The sequence below is a fragment of the Nyctereutes procyonoides genome, unplaced genomic scaffold, assembly GCF_905146905.1.
Source record: "Nyctereutes procyonoides isolate TBG_1078 unplaced genomic scaffold, NYPRO_anot_genome, whole genome shotgun sequence".
Classification (NCBI taxonomy): Eukaryota; Metazoa; Chordata; class Mammalia; order Carnivora; family Canidae; genus Nyctereutes; species Nyctereutes procyonoides.
Genome location: NW_026575030.1, coordinates 13,047,504 through 13,061,186, shown reverse-complemented (window position 1 = coordinate 13,061,186; position 13,683 = coordinate 13,047,504). Strand labels below are relative to the sequence as shown.

Below are 13,683 nucleotides of genomic sequence, written 5' to 3'. Positions count from 1 at the left end.
CAAATTAAAGTCAATGCATTTGAGACTTCAGCAATGAATTGACACTGGCCCTGAATACCAATTGCAAGTCATAAAGGTAAAGTACAATCAAGACTTTGGCTGGAGGTCTGGAATTAAGCTGCCCAGGTGGGACCAAATTTAGGTAGAAATTATGCAGGGTTCTGGAGGGCATGCACTGTCCCTCTAGCCCACTGTGACACTCCATCAGGCTTCATGCTTGTCAGTACTCACCATTCTTGCAGAGCAGGACAGCCAGGTAATCCTGAGAAGAATTGATGTAGAGCAAGAGGCTGGGTGCCTGGGCTGTCACAAAGCTAAATGCAATATTTTCCTTGGATGGAGCCGCATCTGCGTAAATCGCTGAGGATGAGAGGCTTATATTTTTGGTCACTGGGTAGGGTTCCTGAAACATATAAGTAACTGAAGTGCCAGCCTCAAAAACAGCAGAAACCTCTGAAAAATAGAAGAGAGGAATGCACACATTGCAACATTTAGTCGATTATTAAAGACAGCAATAACTGTTTATTGTTTGCTATGCATCAAGTACCATGTAAGGGTTTTCACCTGAATTATATAATATGCTTTCCACAATAAGTTTGAAGTGTCAGAAGTCATTACTCTCATTTACAAATGAGAAACATGAGGCTTGCAGAGGTTAAGCACCTTGAACAAGGTTGCATAGCTAAGAAAAGAGAGCTGAGATTTGAATTCTGAAGTTTAGTTCAAGTTTAACATACATCTGTGGGGTAACCACCATGTGCCAGGCTGATTTCTCAAGAAGCAAAGATGAACTGTCCCTGCCTCCAGCATAGTAGAGATCAATTTTACTGAGACTTTCTTAGTTTCAAAACTGAGATTCTAACGGTTCCAGCTTGTGCTTTTCTGGTGTGTTAGGAAGATTGTGAGTGAGTTCTAAGTTACTGAAAATAGGACACTGGGGGAGGCAGCAGTAATTCCCCAGAAACAGAAGACAGGGAATCTGTGGAACTAATAGAAAAGGCATGAGTAGCTAACCCCCAGACTCTTATATGTGTATGTGTGTGTGTGTATGTCTAAGAATTGGTATTTAATTCCAAAGACAGCAAAAACTTAAGCAAGCAGGCCTTCCTATGGGAGTCAATTCCTGTAGCATAACATGTTGGATGGAGTTTGTCACCACTGTGGAGAAAGGCAGCATCTACAAACCAATGACATTCAATTAGCAGGAATGTGCAAATCACCCACCTTCCCTGTATCATGCACTCATTAAAACATCAGATTATTGTTTTAGTCTGGTGGAAGTATGGCTTCGGTTTTGGATCTGAAACCTCAATACCATCCTGGCTGTGTGGTCCCAAGCCAGTTAGTGAACCCCTGTGGAGACTGTTTTGTCACCTGGTGAATGGGAAGTATCACACCCACTTCAACAGCATTTATGGGGGATAAATGAGATAATATGTGTATAGTACTTACAAGAGATAGACACTACAGTTGGAACCTTCAGGCTCTCCACATGAGAAGAGACTTTAACCTGAAACCATCCCAATTTCCTTTACAGTATCCATCCAAACACTGACATATTCTTTTTTTTTTTTCAATCCAGGTTGCTCTTAAGTTCTCTTTCACGTTTATCTCTATATGGTAATATAGTACCAGGTCATGGAGGAAAGTTTCCTTCATAGAATAACATACTTGATTCTGGAGGCAACCTCCTATCATAAAGATAGCACAGTAAACATGAACCCATATAGGCATGATTGATTTCTCTTTTTCTTGAATGATATGTGGAGTTTTTCTAATTCCCCGTGAAATTCCCTGATTGAGTTGGTGACACCTAGAACATAATCAAATCTGGATTTCTCTTACTAATTCTATTGCAAATTTGTTCAGCCTTTGTGAAAATTCTATAACAGCCTGTAAGAGTGCCAAAAAAATAAAGTTGCATTTTATGCATATTGCTTAGCAGATTGGGAATACCAGTTCATTTTGACTAAAGGTTCCTAGAATATGCTCTGCATTTATCATTCGAGTTACGACATCAGTATGCCTGATTACAAAGATATGCAGCAGAGACTTGTGACAGTGAGGATCCCGGTTAATCATCAGCTTGATTCAAGCACTTTCCTTGAGTAAATTTCCTCAGGGACATTTGGCCTGTATTTTGAGCTACTATCTCCTTACTTAACTGAATAATGGCTTTTATTTGATGTTGTGAGTGTATTCAAATGTAACTATAATTCAGAGCATTCTGTTATGAATAGCATATTCGATATGGGCACATATATTACATTTTGTCTTAATACTTAGGACAGGAAATTAAAATGTGAACCGCTTTTAAACTAGAAATGTCCTACCAAGTTTCTATCTTCCTTTCTCCCCTAGTCCCAGTTCTAATTATTCTTAATGTTTAATTTTGATGTCTAATGTTTAGATACTGTCAATTTCAACATAAAGCTTCCTTCAGCAAAACACCTGGATTCTATTATTCTCTAAGTTTCTTACATTTTATAATCTAAGAGTTTAAGTTCCCTGACCATATTTAAGCTCTCTGAGTGATTTGTCTGAACACACAAAATTACTGGGCTCATTAGAAGAAAACTCCTAAATTGGATGTGATCATCAATGACCGTCATGTTACTCCAAGGCCACAGAACCAATATTAGCAATATCTACTGAGCACCAACCCAGTAGAAATAATTATGCTGATAGGCTTCTGACAAGAAAGGATACTTATCAAACAAAACAAAACAAACAAAAAACAAAACAAAACAAAATACAATGGAAGATAGCCTAGAGTGTGATGTGTGTGACAGAGCCAATGATTCCTGGATCTGGAGGTCTCTGTGGCCACAGTAGCTTGACCAACACTGACCAGGAGTAAAGTGTGCAGTGAACTAAGGGAAACAGCTAGGAAACAGTGTGGCACTGAAAAGAGCATGTATCTGAGCCAGCTGTGAAGTCTGACAGATGAGAACTGGCACCTGACTGTATCCCTTCTCTAACACTCTCACAGGATCCCACTCAATCTCAGCTCATAGGGATCCCTGGGTGGCGCAGCAGCTTGGCGCCTGCCTTTGGCTCAGGGCGTGATCCTGGAGACCCGGGATCGAATCCCACGTCGGGCTCCCAATGCATGGAGCCTGCTTCTCCCTCTGCCTGTGTCTCTGCCTTTCTCTCTCTCTGTGTGACTATCGTAAATAAATAAAAAAAAAAATTAAAAAAAAAATCTCAGCTCATAACCTCAGATACAAGTAGGGATGGATTCATTCTTGCAGTGGGAAGAAGCACTGAAAACATCACGTAGAAGCATGACACATAGTAGGAACTCAATAGATAATAGCTGGTCTTAATAATAATGATAGAATTTAGAATTAGAATAAGCATAAAGGTAGTGAGGAAGCTAGTGATTACTTAGAAAGCAGTCAAACTATAATTAATTTAGCAAGACATCAAACTAAAAATAAATGAAACAGTTGGCAATTTGAATGCTGAGTGGATATTTCATAATACTAGACATTACTCATTTTTCTTACAATAATGATCCTGTGGATCTGTGTTTTTAATAAGCTTTTATCTTTTAGCAATACATGTTGTAATATTTATAGATGAAATGATGTGATATTTGAAGTTTGCTTCAAAATAATAAAGGAAGAGAAGACGATGTGAGTGTATAGATGAAATCAAAATGGTCATGAGTTGATCATTTTTGAAGCTCATTCATGGGTGAATGAGGGTTCTGAAACTCTCCTTATTATTACAGAGAATTATGTTTTTTGGTAATGAAAAGTAAAAAAAAAAGTGATATATATTGGCAGGGAGGTAAATATGAAAGAATTTTTCAACAGGTTTTTGGCAACTGGCTAAGTGTACCTAAATATAGATACTATTTTTTCACTGAAATTCCATTACCAAGAAACTAATTAATGTATGCATTTATCACAGCATTATTTATGTGCAAAAGTTGGGGTAATCTAAAATTCCAAAACAATAATAAGAGCTAGCACTTAGTGAGACTTTATTTGTCAGGCATTATCCTGAGTGCTTTGTGAAATGATCATTAAATGTTCATCACAACCCTCTGTGAAGAGTTTTTTAATTTTCTTATTTTATAGGTGATAAAATGAGAGATTGGGAGGTGAGTTACACAAATGGCATCACACAATATAGATTGTAGATGAGCCAGGTTCTGAATTTAGGCAGATCAAGTACAGAATTGTGCCACTATTGTTAAGCTAAACTGTTCTGGGGACTAAGTAAGCAGAGGCAACCCCATGGCATGAAATACATTGAGATCATTAAAACTGATGAATTATATAGAAATGTCTATTAAATGAAGTAAATAAAATTTAAGATATAAAATGTAGATATGAATACAGAATTATTGCCACTAGATTAAATGCAAAGAAAAGAGAAGGAAATCAGATTTTCTTTTTAATGTTTGTCTTTGAGTAATTAGATTTTTTCCCTAAATTCCTATATATATTTCCAAGTAGAATTCCAAATACATTGTCTAACTTTTTAATTAGAAAAAAAATGATACCACTAAGACTGTCATACCTAGATTCTTCCTATAATGGTGGCGGTGGAAGGGGGCTAAAGTAACATATACTTTAATAAATGGTGTCAGACTACCTGGATATCCACAGGCAAAAGAATGAAGCTGAACCCTTACCTCATACCATCTACAAAAATGAACTCAAACTGGATAAAAGACGAAATATAAAAGCTAAAACTATAGAACTCTTAGAAGAAACCATGGACATAAATCTTCAGGACCTTCAGTGAGGCAATAATTTGTTAGCCCTAAAACCAAAAGCACAAGCAACAAAAAGAAAACATTAAGAACTGGATGTTAGGAGAATTAAAAACATTTTGCTTCCCAAGATACTATCAAGAATACGAAAAAGAGAGAAAATATTTGCAAAGTATATATCTAATGTGCAAATCGTATTTAGAATACGCAAATCCCTACAACTAAACAATAAAAAGAAAAATAACCCTCAAAAAATGGGCAAAACTTTGAAAAAAAAAAAACATTTCATCACAGAAGGTATACAAACAGCCAATAAGAACATGAAAAGATTTCCATTGTTTTTAGTCATTAGGGAAAGACAAGTCAAAACCACAATGAGGTACTATTTTACACATTCACAATAATATGTCTTTTATCAAAAGGAGGATAATAGCAAATGGTGAGGATTTGGATAAAGTGGAATCCTTATACTGTGCTGGTAAGAATGTAAAATGGAGCAGCCACTTTGAAAACACTGTGCCAATATCCTCAAAAATTTAAACATATAGTTACCATATGACCGAAGTAATCCTGCTTCTAGGTATACACTCAAGAAAACAGAAAACATAAATCCACACAAAAACATGTACCTGAATGTTAAGAGCAACATTATTTATATTAACCAAAGAAATGAAAACATCCTGATGTCCATCAACTAAATAAAGAACAGGTCAACAAAATGTGTTGTAGCCACATAATGGAATAAAATACTCTGAAAATAAAAAAAGGAACAAAAGAAAAATGCTACAACATGGATGAACCTTGGAAACATGCTAAGTGAAAGAAACTAGCATAAAAAAGAAACATAGTGTATGATTCCATTTATATGAAATAACCAGAATAAGTAAATCCTTAGTGACAGAAAATAAATCAGTTGTTTCCAAGGACAGAGAGGAGAGGTGAAGGAGGGGGAGCTACTAATGAGTATAGGATTCCTTCTTGGAGTGATGAAAAGTAGTCTGAAATTAGATAATAGTTTGGTTGTGCAACTTTGTGAATATGCTAAAAATCATTGCATTATACAATTTAAAAGGATGGATTTTAATGTACGAAAATTACACCTCAGTAAAAGGAAAAAAAAACATATTTGAATCCTATGGCCATATTCCTCTACAGAATGAAATTAGAGTTTTAAAGAGAAAAAAGAAAATACAAAGATGCTGGATGTGTCTCCAGCCCTGACATTTATTAGCAAGTTATTAAACTTCTGTGAACTTCAATGTTCTCAATATGTTGATATCTTCCCCATTAGGTTCATTATGAGGAATGTATGTTGCAGTCAATAATCACTGCTAATTGCATGATTATTATTACTTTGTACTATAATCAGAAACAAAAAATAGGTCAATGGATCATGGTTCTGCCTCAGGTATTGGCAATTCCACCTCATTTATTTCCAGTATTTGCACCCCCTAAAATTTACATGCCCTGGTAAGTTAACATAGAAGATAACCCAATAGACAGCACCCTTGTTCAGGACTACCTCCTAGCTAATGGCTCTTTCTTCCATTCCAAGCGACATTTCCCCCAGGCAACTCGTATGGCTAGAAGACTTGGTTAAAAGGTTCATCCTACATATCTGCAGCTACTGAACATACAGGGAATCATTGCCTTAGGTTTATGAGAAAGGGGAGAAAGTTTGGAACTGTGAAAAATGAAGCAAGCTGAGAAGGCTAAGCACATATTGATCTATTTTTGTTATAGATCAAAGTAAAAAGTGGGGAGAGAGCACAGAGGCTGCTTTAACATATGCAGCCAAAAGATATGGTGGTATGGACAGAAGGTAATTGGAGTTGTTTCAGGGAAAAAATAAAACCCAATGAAAAATTAGGCTAAATTTAGAACAATATGATCTATGAGATGGTTGAACAATGTCCCTGGAGAAATGTAGAATCCTACTGTTTTTTTGTTTGTTTGCTTTTGTTTTGCTTCGTTTTCCCAAACAGAACTTGGGTATAGAGCCTGTAAAATAATTCTAGTATACCTTTGTAAGCAGTCCTGGTAGTGTTTATTCTGTGTTTACTCCTTCTGGCCATGTGGGTCCAAACTAACGTGGCATTTAAATTTTTTTAGGGGCATTTATTCAGATACCTTCCTCAGTATGAAAATCCAGTGGTGCTTTGCTTGTCTTAGCTCACGTTCAACACGTACTGTGATGGGGCCACTTTATGTCAAGCTCCATGCAGGTCCCAACATGCTGTTGGCCCTAAAATTTGTACCATTAATTTTCTCCCAAGAAGTTCAATGCTTCTCAAACAATAACAAGCAAGTAATTCAACATAACTGCAGAGAAGGTCAGTAAATGATGAAGAGCTCAAATTACAGAGTCCTTCAATGAGAAGAACACTGGGTGCTCTTCTTTTGTCTATTGTTTTTAAGTTCCAACAGTAAATTGGACTAAATAAAGCATTGTTTGGTAGAGGTGTTTGGGAAATACATTCTAATGAATTAACAAGAATTATGTATAATTGCCATCATTGTTTGTATGTAAATGGTGTTTCAAAGTAATTAAAACATTTTATTTTAATAGTTTAAATGCTGCTTTCAAAATACTGTTTACATTATTTGCTTAACAAACATTTTCCCCCATGGATAAAATAAACTTTAAATCCTGCAAAGATGGAAGACCTAATCTTTTGCCCTTGTATTTGAAAAAAATACTGTTTATACTGAATAATGCAGTTTTATAGTTGGTAGAGTTATCTTGAATTTTCTAGAGAATTTACACCATGACCATCACTACTCGTTCAAGATACATATCTATAATTGTTAGTTTTGTCCATGCAATGAATTCATAAGATTAGGAAAGGATGTAGAAATACTGAGACAGGGATTTTGATCACTGTGTTCCATTCACAGCACTTTAATGAACTAAATGTGAATCTTCAGGCAGGGCTTTTAAAGCTTCAGGCCCCACTCACATCACCTGCAGAATAGGGAGATTTTATTAAATATGTGATATTGTTCCCACTAATTTACCTATAAGTTCCCTATTGTAAAAATGCTTTAAAGTGACTCAAGGATCCCTAAGGCTCTTCTAGGAGTAGATTCTACAATTCTGATTATACATGTGGGCTAAGGAATTGGAACTGGAATGATTAGTGTGCCCCTCACAACAGGGCTCATTAAAACCAAAAACAAAACAAACAAAAAAAACTATAGGGTTCATACAACAGAAATGAAGTTCACCTCTCCCAGTGTTCAGCAAGAAGATGGTGTTGCACTATTACTATCAACCCAGATTAGTTGCACTGCCAATGTCCGCACACAGTGAAAATGTATATATGTAATTATTTTGAGGGGCTACACAGAGTCTTTAAACAGAGCAAAACTGACGAAGATGAATGATCACTTGAGGACTAAGGGCATGACTTGGCCATGGCTTGTAGGTACTGCAATACAGCACAGGAGAAAAACAGAGGTGCCAACTGTACCTTTTTTGCAAAAGGGCCCTTCATATGGTGAATTGGTGCAATCACAGAAGTATCCACTGTACTTTTCCACACATTTGCCCCCATTGTGACAAATGCTACCATAAGTGCTGCAATGGCCCGGGCATCCTGGCCGGACTCCAGATGTCACCTTTGCCCTCTCTTCCAGGTCCAGTTTCTGCCCATTCAAGTGTAAGGAGCGTATGCATCCTAGGAAGCCTTTCTGCCTTGATGACGTTCCCCCTAAGAAATGAGAAATAAAAGGAACAAAAAAAAGTAAGATGCCATACAGTTCAATTCTTCTAGGTTTAATATTGACACTTGTAACAGTTAAGCATTGTTCTGTTGTCATACTGTGTTGAACTTTTCCATTACAGGTTCCAATGAGAACTAGGAATTCAAATAGCATGTGCAAAATGCACTTCTTTCCATGTTGGGAATCTCCTCACCCCTAACTCCAAAAATCGAAACAAAGCAAAACAAAAAAAATGGGGTGCCTGGATGTCTCAGTTGGTTGAGCGTTTGACTCTTGGTTTCTGCTCAAGTTATGATCATAGGGTCATGGGATTAAGCCCCATGTCAGACTCCATTCTCAGCGGGAAGTCTTCTTGAGAATTCTCTCCCTCTGCTCCTCCCCCTTCTCTCTCTCTCTCTCTTTCTCTCAAATAAATAAATCTTTAAGAAGAAAGAAAGAAGGGAAAGAAAGGAAGCAAAAAGAAAAAGTAAGAGAGAAGGAGGGAGGAAAAAAGGAAGGAAGAGGGAGGAAAGAAACAAGGAAAGATTATATTTCATGTGTAATCCTATACTTTACATGTTTCAGACAGAAATTTCAGATCACCATGTTCCTTGTAAATGAAATAAAATGTGTCATGACATAGTCTATAGTGGACTTCTGTCTGAAGTAGAATGCTCAAGCAGATTGTCCCTTCTGACAGAGTTAGAAGCAAGCTATCAACATCAACTTAGAAAACTGCAATAAGCTTTATGTTGCTCATGCAGTGCTTGCATTAGGCTTTAGGACAGATAGATAATGGAGTCATACTCCATGTCATTAGATGATTAGCCATGTTGACCACTGTTCACCTCAGTTTTATCTACTAAATCTATAAAATATGTCTGTTTAGTGTGTTTACAGTAAAGCTTAATGAAGATAATGGAATATAGCACGTGCTCAATCATTACTTTTTGCTATGACTTCTGAGCCCTTACAATGACTGGAACAAGGTTGTTTACATACACACAGACATATATACATGTCGTGTTGTTTGGAAGGCAAATGTGTTCTCCTGGAACACAGGACAGGATACTAACCCGACTTTCTGTTGCAGGCATATTATGAAGTTTTCAGAGAGAGTCACAATACTTGTAAATTATTCAAGAATGGAGTGGATTCAAAGTGACAGAGGATTTTGTTACCACTGAAAATCCAAGATTCTACTAGCCTAAACCTCTGATATCAGAAAAATGTACATTGAGAAACACAAGCCAAGAAATTAAGCTAAATCCCATCAGCAAGTACTTTTTTTAAAATATATTTTTAAGATTTTATTTATTTATTCATGAGACACAGAGAGAGAGAGAGAGAGAGAGGCAAAAACACAGGCAGAGGCAAAAAGAAGCAGGCTCCATGCAGGGAGCCCGATGTGGGACTCGATCCCAGGTCTTCAGGATCATGCCCTGGGCCAAAGGCGGTGCTAAACCACTGAGCCACCTGGGCTGCCCCCATTAGCAAGTATTTATTTGGTGTTTGGAGTTCTGGGAGATCCCTGAGAAGACACGGGTCCAGCCTGCCTTTAAAGATACAGGCTTTAAATTCAACACTGTGAGCTCAAGTCCACACAGACGGATAACTGGAGGGCACCCTCAAGTCTTCAAGGTCTACAAAGTGTACTAACAGAGACAAAAACAACAGGCAGGATAGGTTTATCATTTATTTTCTGTATCCATCAATTCTCTTTTCTGAGCCTCATTAATTTCTGGCCTTACAACTCTATTAAATCTTGAACTAGCAAATGACCAGATAAAAATATAGTCCCACAAAGGTGGATACATATGAGAATTCCAAATGTGTCATTTCAGACCAGGAATATAAATGTTAAACAGGAAACAAAGCGGTAAGTTAAATAAATGAGTTAGGTAACCTAGACATTCTTCGCATCAGTCCGCCTGGCAGGGTGGACAAAGAAATAATTGGAAATGGGGTTGATGGGAGTATCAGGTGGGGTTGAGGGAGTACTGTGCCCTCCCTGAATCACAAGAGATCTATAAACATATAACTATGTGTATGGCAGTCACTGGCTGCATCTACTGACAGACATAATGCTTCAAAAGAATTAACCTACTCTTTTATTCTGAAATAATGCTGAAATTCTACTGTATTTTCAGATCTGATAAGTGATAGCCAAAAAGGCCAGGAGGTCAAACCCAAATTGCATGTTCCTGTCTGTCTCAGTTTTAGTGAGTAAATCTACTTTTAACCACAAGATAAATCAATTATAAATACAAGCAGATCATAAAGGAAGGTTCATTATTTCTTTCCCAGAGATTGTGCAGAATAAAGAGGAGAGGATTTATGTAGTCAAATGTTTTGTCTTGGTTTTTTTCCCCCTTATTTTGCAGTCACTCTCTGTGGTAGATTTGAATAACTCTTCATATATCTTGTTAGTGGCACTTTTTTTTTTTCCTAGCAGAGGTGGAGAATGCAAGATCTACTGCACATTTTCTTATGTGTGACTTAGTCAACAAGTTTATAAATGGAGATGAAAGCGGCTGGGGCCTTTTCTCTGGCAGAAATACACTCCTTGAGGTTTGAGACATACAGAAGTATGGAGAGAATGACCCAAAACAAGTGGATCATTTCACTCTGAGATGCTGACAAAACACATGATGCAAAGAACTATGAAGTAAATTGTGCAATGAACTAAAGTTCAGTTTTCACCTGACTGCTTTTCATTCTTTACAAAGGATAAAAACTGGAGGTCAGTCTCCTCTTTCTTTATGGAGAGGTAATAGGTAGACTAAGAATAGAATAATTCCAGAAATATGCTTCTTGCCCACACACTCACACCCAATCAGGTTGTTGGTGCTCTCCTTTTTCTGACTTTACTTGCTATGTGCAGGGTTTTGTTACAGGTGTAAATCTTTTGTGAACCTTGAATACTCAACAGAGATGCAGCCATAATCTTCCTCTCCCTTCTCACTCACAATCTTTCCCAACCCCCAAACCAAGCACCTATGGATTTGCCCTCCCAGGTATCTCTGGCTGCTGCTTCTTCCCTTCTTCTTTTAATGCCAATATAGTTAACATAGAGTGCCATCTGCTTCTTTATATACCTAGAGCCATGGTCCTAGTACAATCTTCCTCACCTCAACTGGACTCCCTTTAACAACCTTCTTTTTTTTTTTTTTAAGATTTATTTATTCATGAGAGAGAGAGAGAAAGAGAGAGAGAGAGAGAGAGAGAGAGAGAGAGAGAGAGGCAGAGACACAGGCAGAGGGAGAAGCAGTCTCCACACAGGGAGCCCGACATGGGACTGGATCCTGGGTCTCCAGGATCATGCCCTGGGCCAAAGGCGGTGCTAAACCACTGAGCCACCCAGGCTGCCCACTTTAACAACCTTCTAACTAATCTTTCTACCCTCAGTCCTGACTCTTCTTCTCCATTCATCACTTTGGAATCAGAAAGATCAACCAACGGCTGGTGGCTCAGCCCGGGTGGCTCAGCAGTTTAGCACCTGCCTTTGGCCCAGGCATGATCCTGGAGTCCGGGGATCGAGTCCCATGTCAGGCTCCCTGTGTGGAGCCAGCTTCTCCCTCTTCCTGTGTCTCCACCTTTCTCTCTCTCCCTCTCTCTCTCTCTGTTTCTCTCATGAATAAATAAATAAAATCTTAAAAAAAAAAAGATCAACCAAATTTGAAAACTTGATTTTACCATTCCTATTTAATGCTCTTCAGAGACAATTAATTGTCCTCACAATCAAGTTCAAATTCTATTGTACAGATGATACAGAATGAAAGATCTGGCCTCCACTTACTGTTGCAGCTTCGTCCTCCCACATTCCTTCTCTGACTTCACTGCACCAGGCCTGCTGAACTAATAGTGGATTCCCAGTGCCGTGTGGTCTATATTGACTTTGGATCTATTCATGTACTTTACATTTATGTGGTATGGTATCTTCCCCATGCATTCAAGGGCTCATAGTACTCTATCCCTACTATTACAAACATACATACCTGCACTCATATACACATGTTCTTTCCTCACATATCTTCTGCCATCCAGTATTTAATTATTTTAATTAGTTGCTATTTTTTTTTGTAAATGAGAAATATTTTTAAAAACTCTAATACATCTTTGAGAAAAAATCAGAAGATCTGTTATCAGTAACCCTGCTTTCCTGCACAGCAAAGTTCAGCCACAGCTGCACTGTGGTCAGTTCCCTTAAGATGGGGAATTTAATCTCCACTTAGCCACATCTCCATCAGGATCACTTCATTCATTCATATGGCCTTCCAGGCCCTTGTAGGTTTTTGATTTTTCAAATGCTGTTCTTTTCTTTTCTTTAAGATTTATTTATTTATTTATTCATAAGAGACACAGAGAGAGGCAGAGACATAGGCAGAGAAGCCTCATGTGGGACTCAATCTAAGGAGCCTGGGATCACAACCTGAGCCAAAGGTTCAAAGCCAAAGGTTTCAACTAGGTGAGGTGAATAATATGAAAAATATCTCCTTTTCATTTGGGTATTCAGTGAGTTAGTGATAAAGTTCCTAACAAATAAATATGTTTGAAATGTATTTTTTTAATTAGAAGCATTGTTCTCAATCACTCAATCACTCAATCATTCACTCAATCACTCAATCATTCAGCTCAATCACTGAACCATCTAGGTGCTCTTCAACTGCTATTCTTCGATACTTTGCTTTTTACTTGCGTATCTCTTGTCTAGAGTTCACTAAAAGGTTGGAAGAGGAAGAACAACAATAAAACTGTAGCATCATCCTTAAAGCAGCTGAAAGCCATGTTTTTGAGGCTTGCATTTAATCTGCAAGCTGACAGAGAATCAGAACAATGCTTCTAATTAAAAAAATACATTTCAAACATATTTATTTGTTAGGAACTTTATCACTAACTCACTGAATACCCAAATGAAAAGGAGATATTTTTCATATTATTCACCTCACCTAGTTGAAACTTATCTAGTTGAAACTTAGTGTCAGAGACATTGCTTTGGCCAGAGTCAAGAATCAGATTTTATGTGGCAGAGCCCAGCATCTCACTGAGATCTCTTGATCTTCAAAGCCTGCATACCTGAGAGCTCTAAAATCCTAAAATGATTGATTTGACTAGACAACTTGAGCCAGTACTATTACTAAATGGTTCTTCTAACTTCTTATCCTTATCCCTAACATGGTTTCTTCCAGCAAGTAATATACATGCATGAATTTATTCTCTGAACTTCTACCTCACTCTTCTGGATA

At 37.5% G+C, this 13,683-nt stretch overlaps 1 protein-coding gene across 1 annotated transcript in view; it reads right to left on the bottom strand.

The window, feature by feature from the left end:
• Positions 1 to 13,683, bottom strand: part of CNTNAP5 (contactin associated protein family member 5) — a 798,328-nt gene that overhangs the window by 97,309 nt on the left and 687,336 nt on the right. Inside the window, exons 18-19 of the mRNA XM_055316368.1 lie at positions 8,206 to 8,445; positions 232 to 453 (exon numbers count right to left, since the gene is read on the bottom strand). Of these exons, the coding sequence (XP_055172343.1) occupies positions 232 to 453; positions 8,206 to 8,445 (462 nt within the window). The remainder of the gene's footprint in view (positions 1 to 231; positions 454 to 8,205; positions 8,446 to 13,683) is intronic.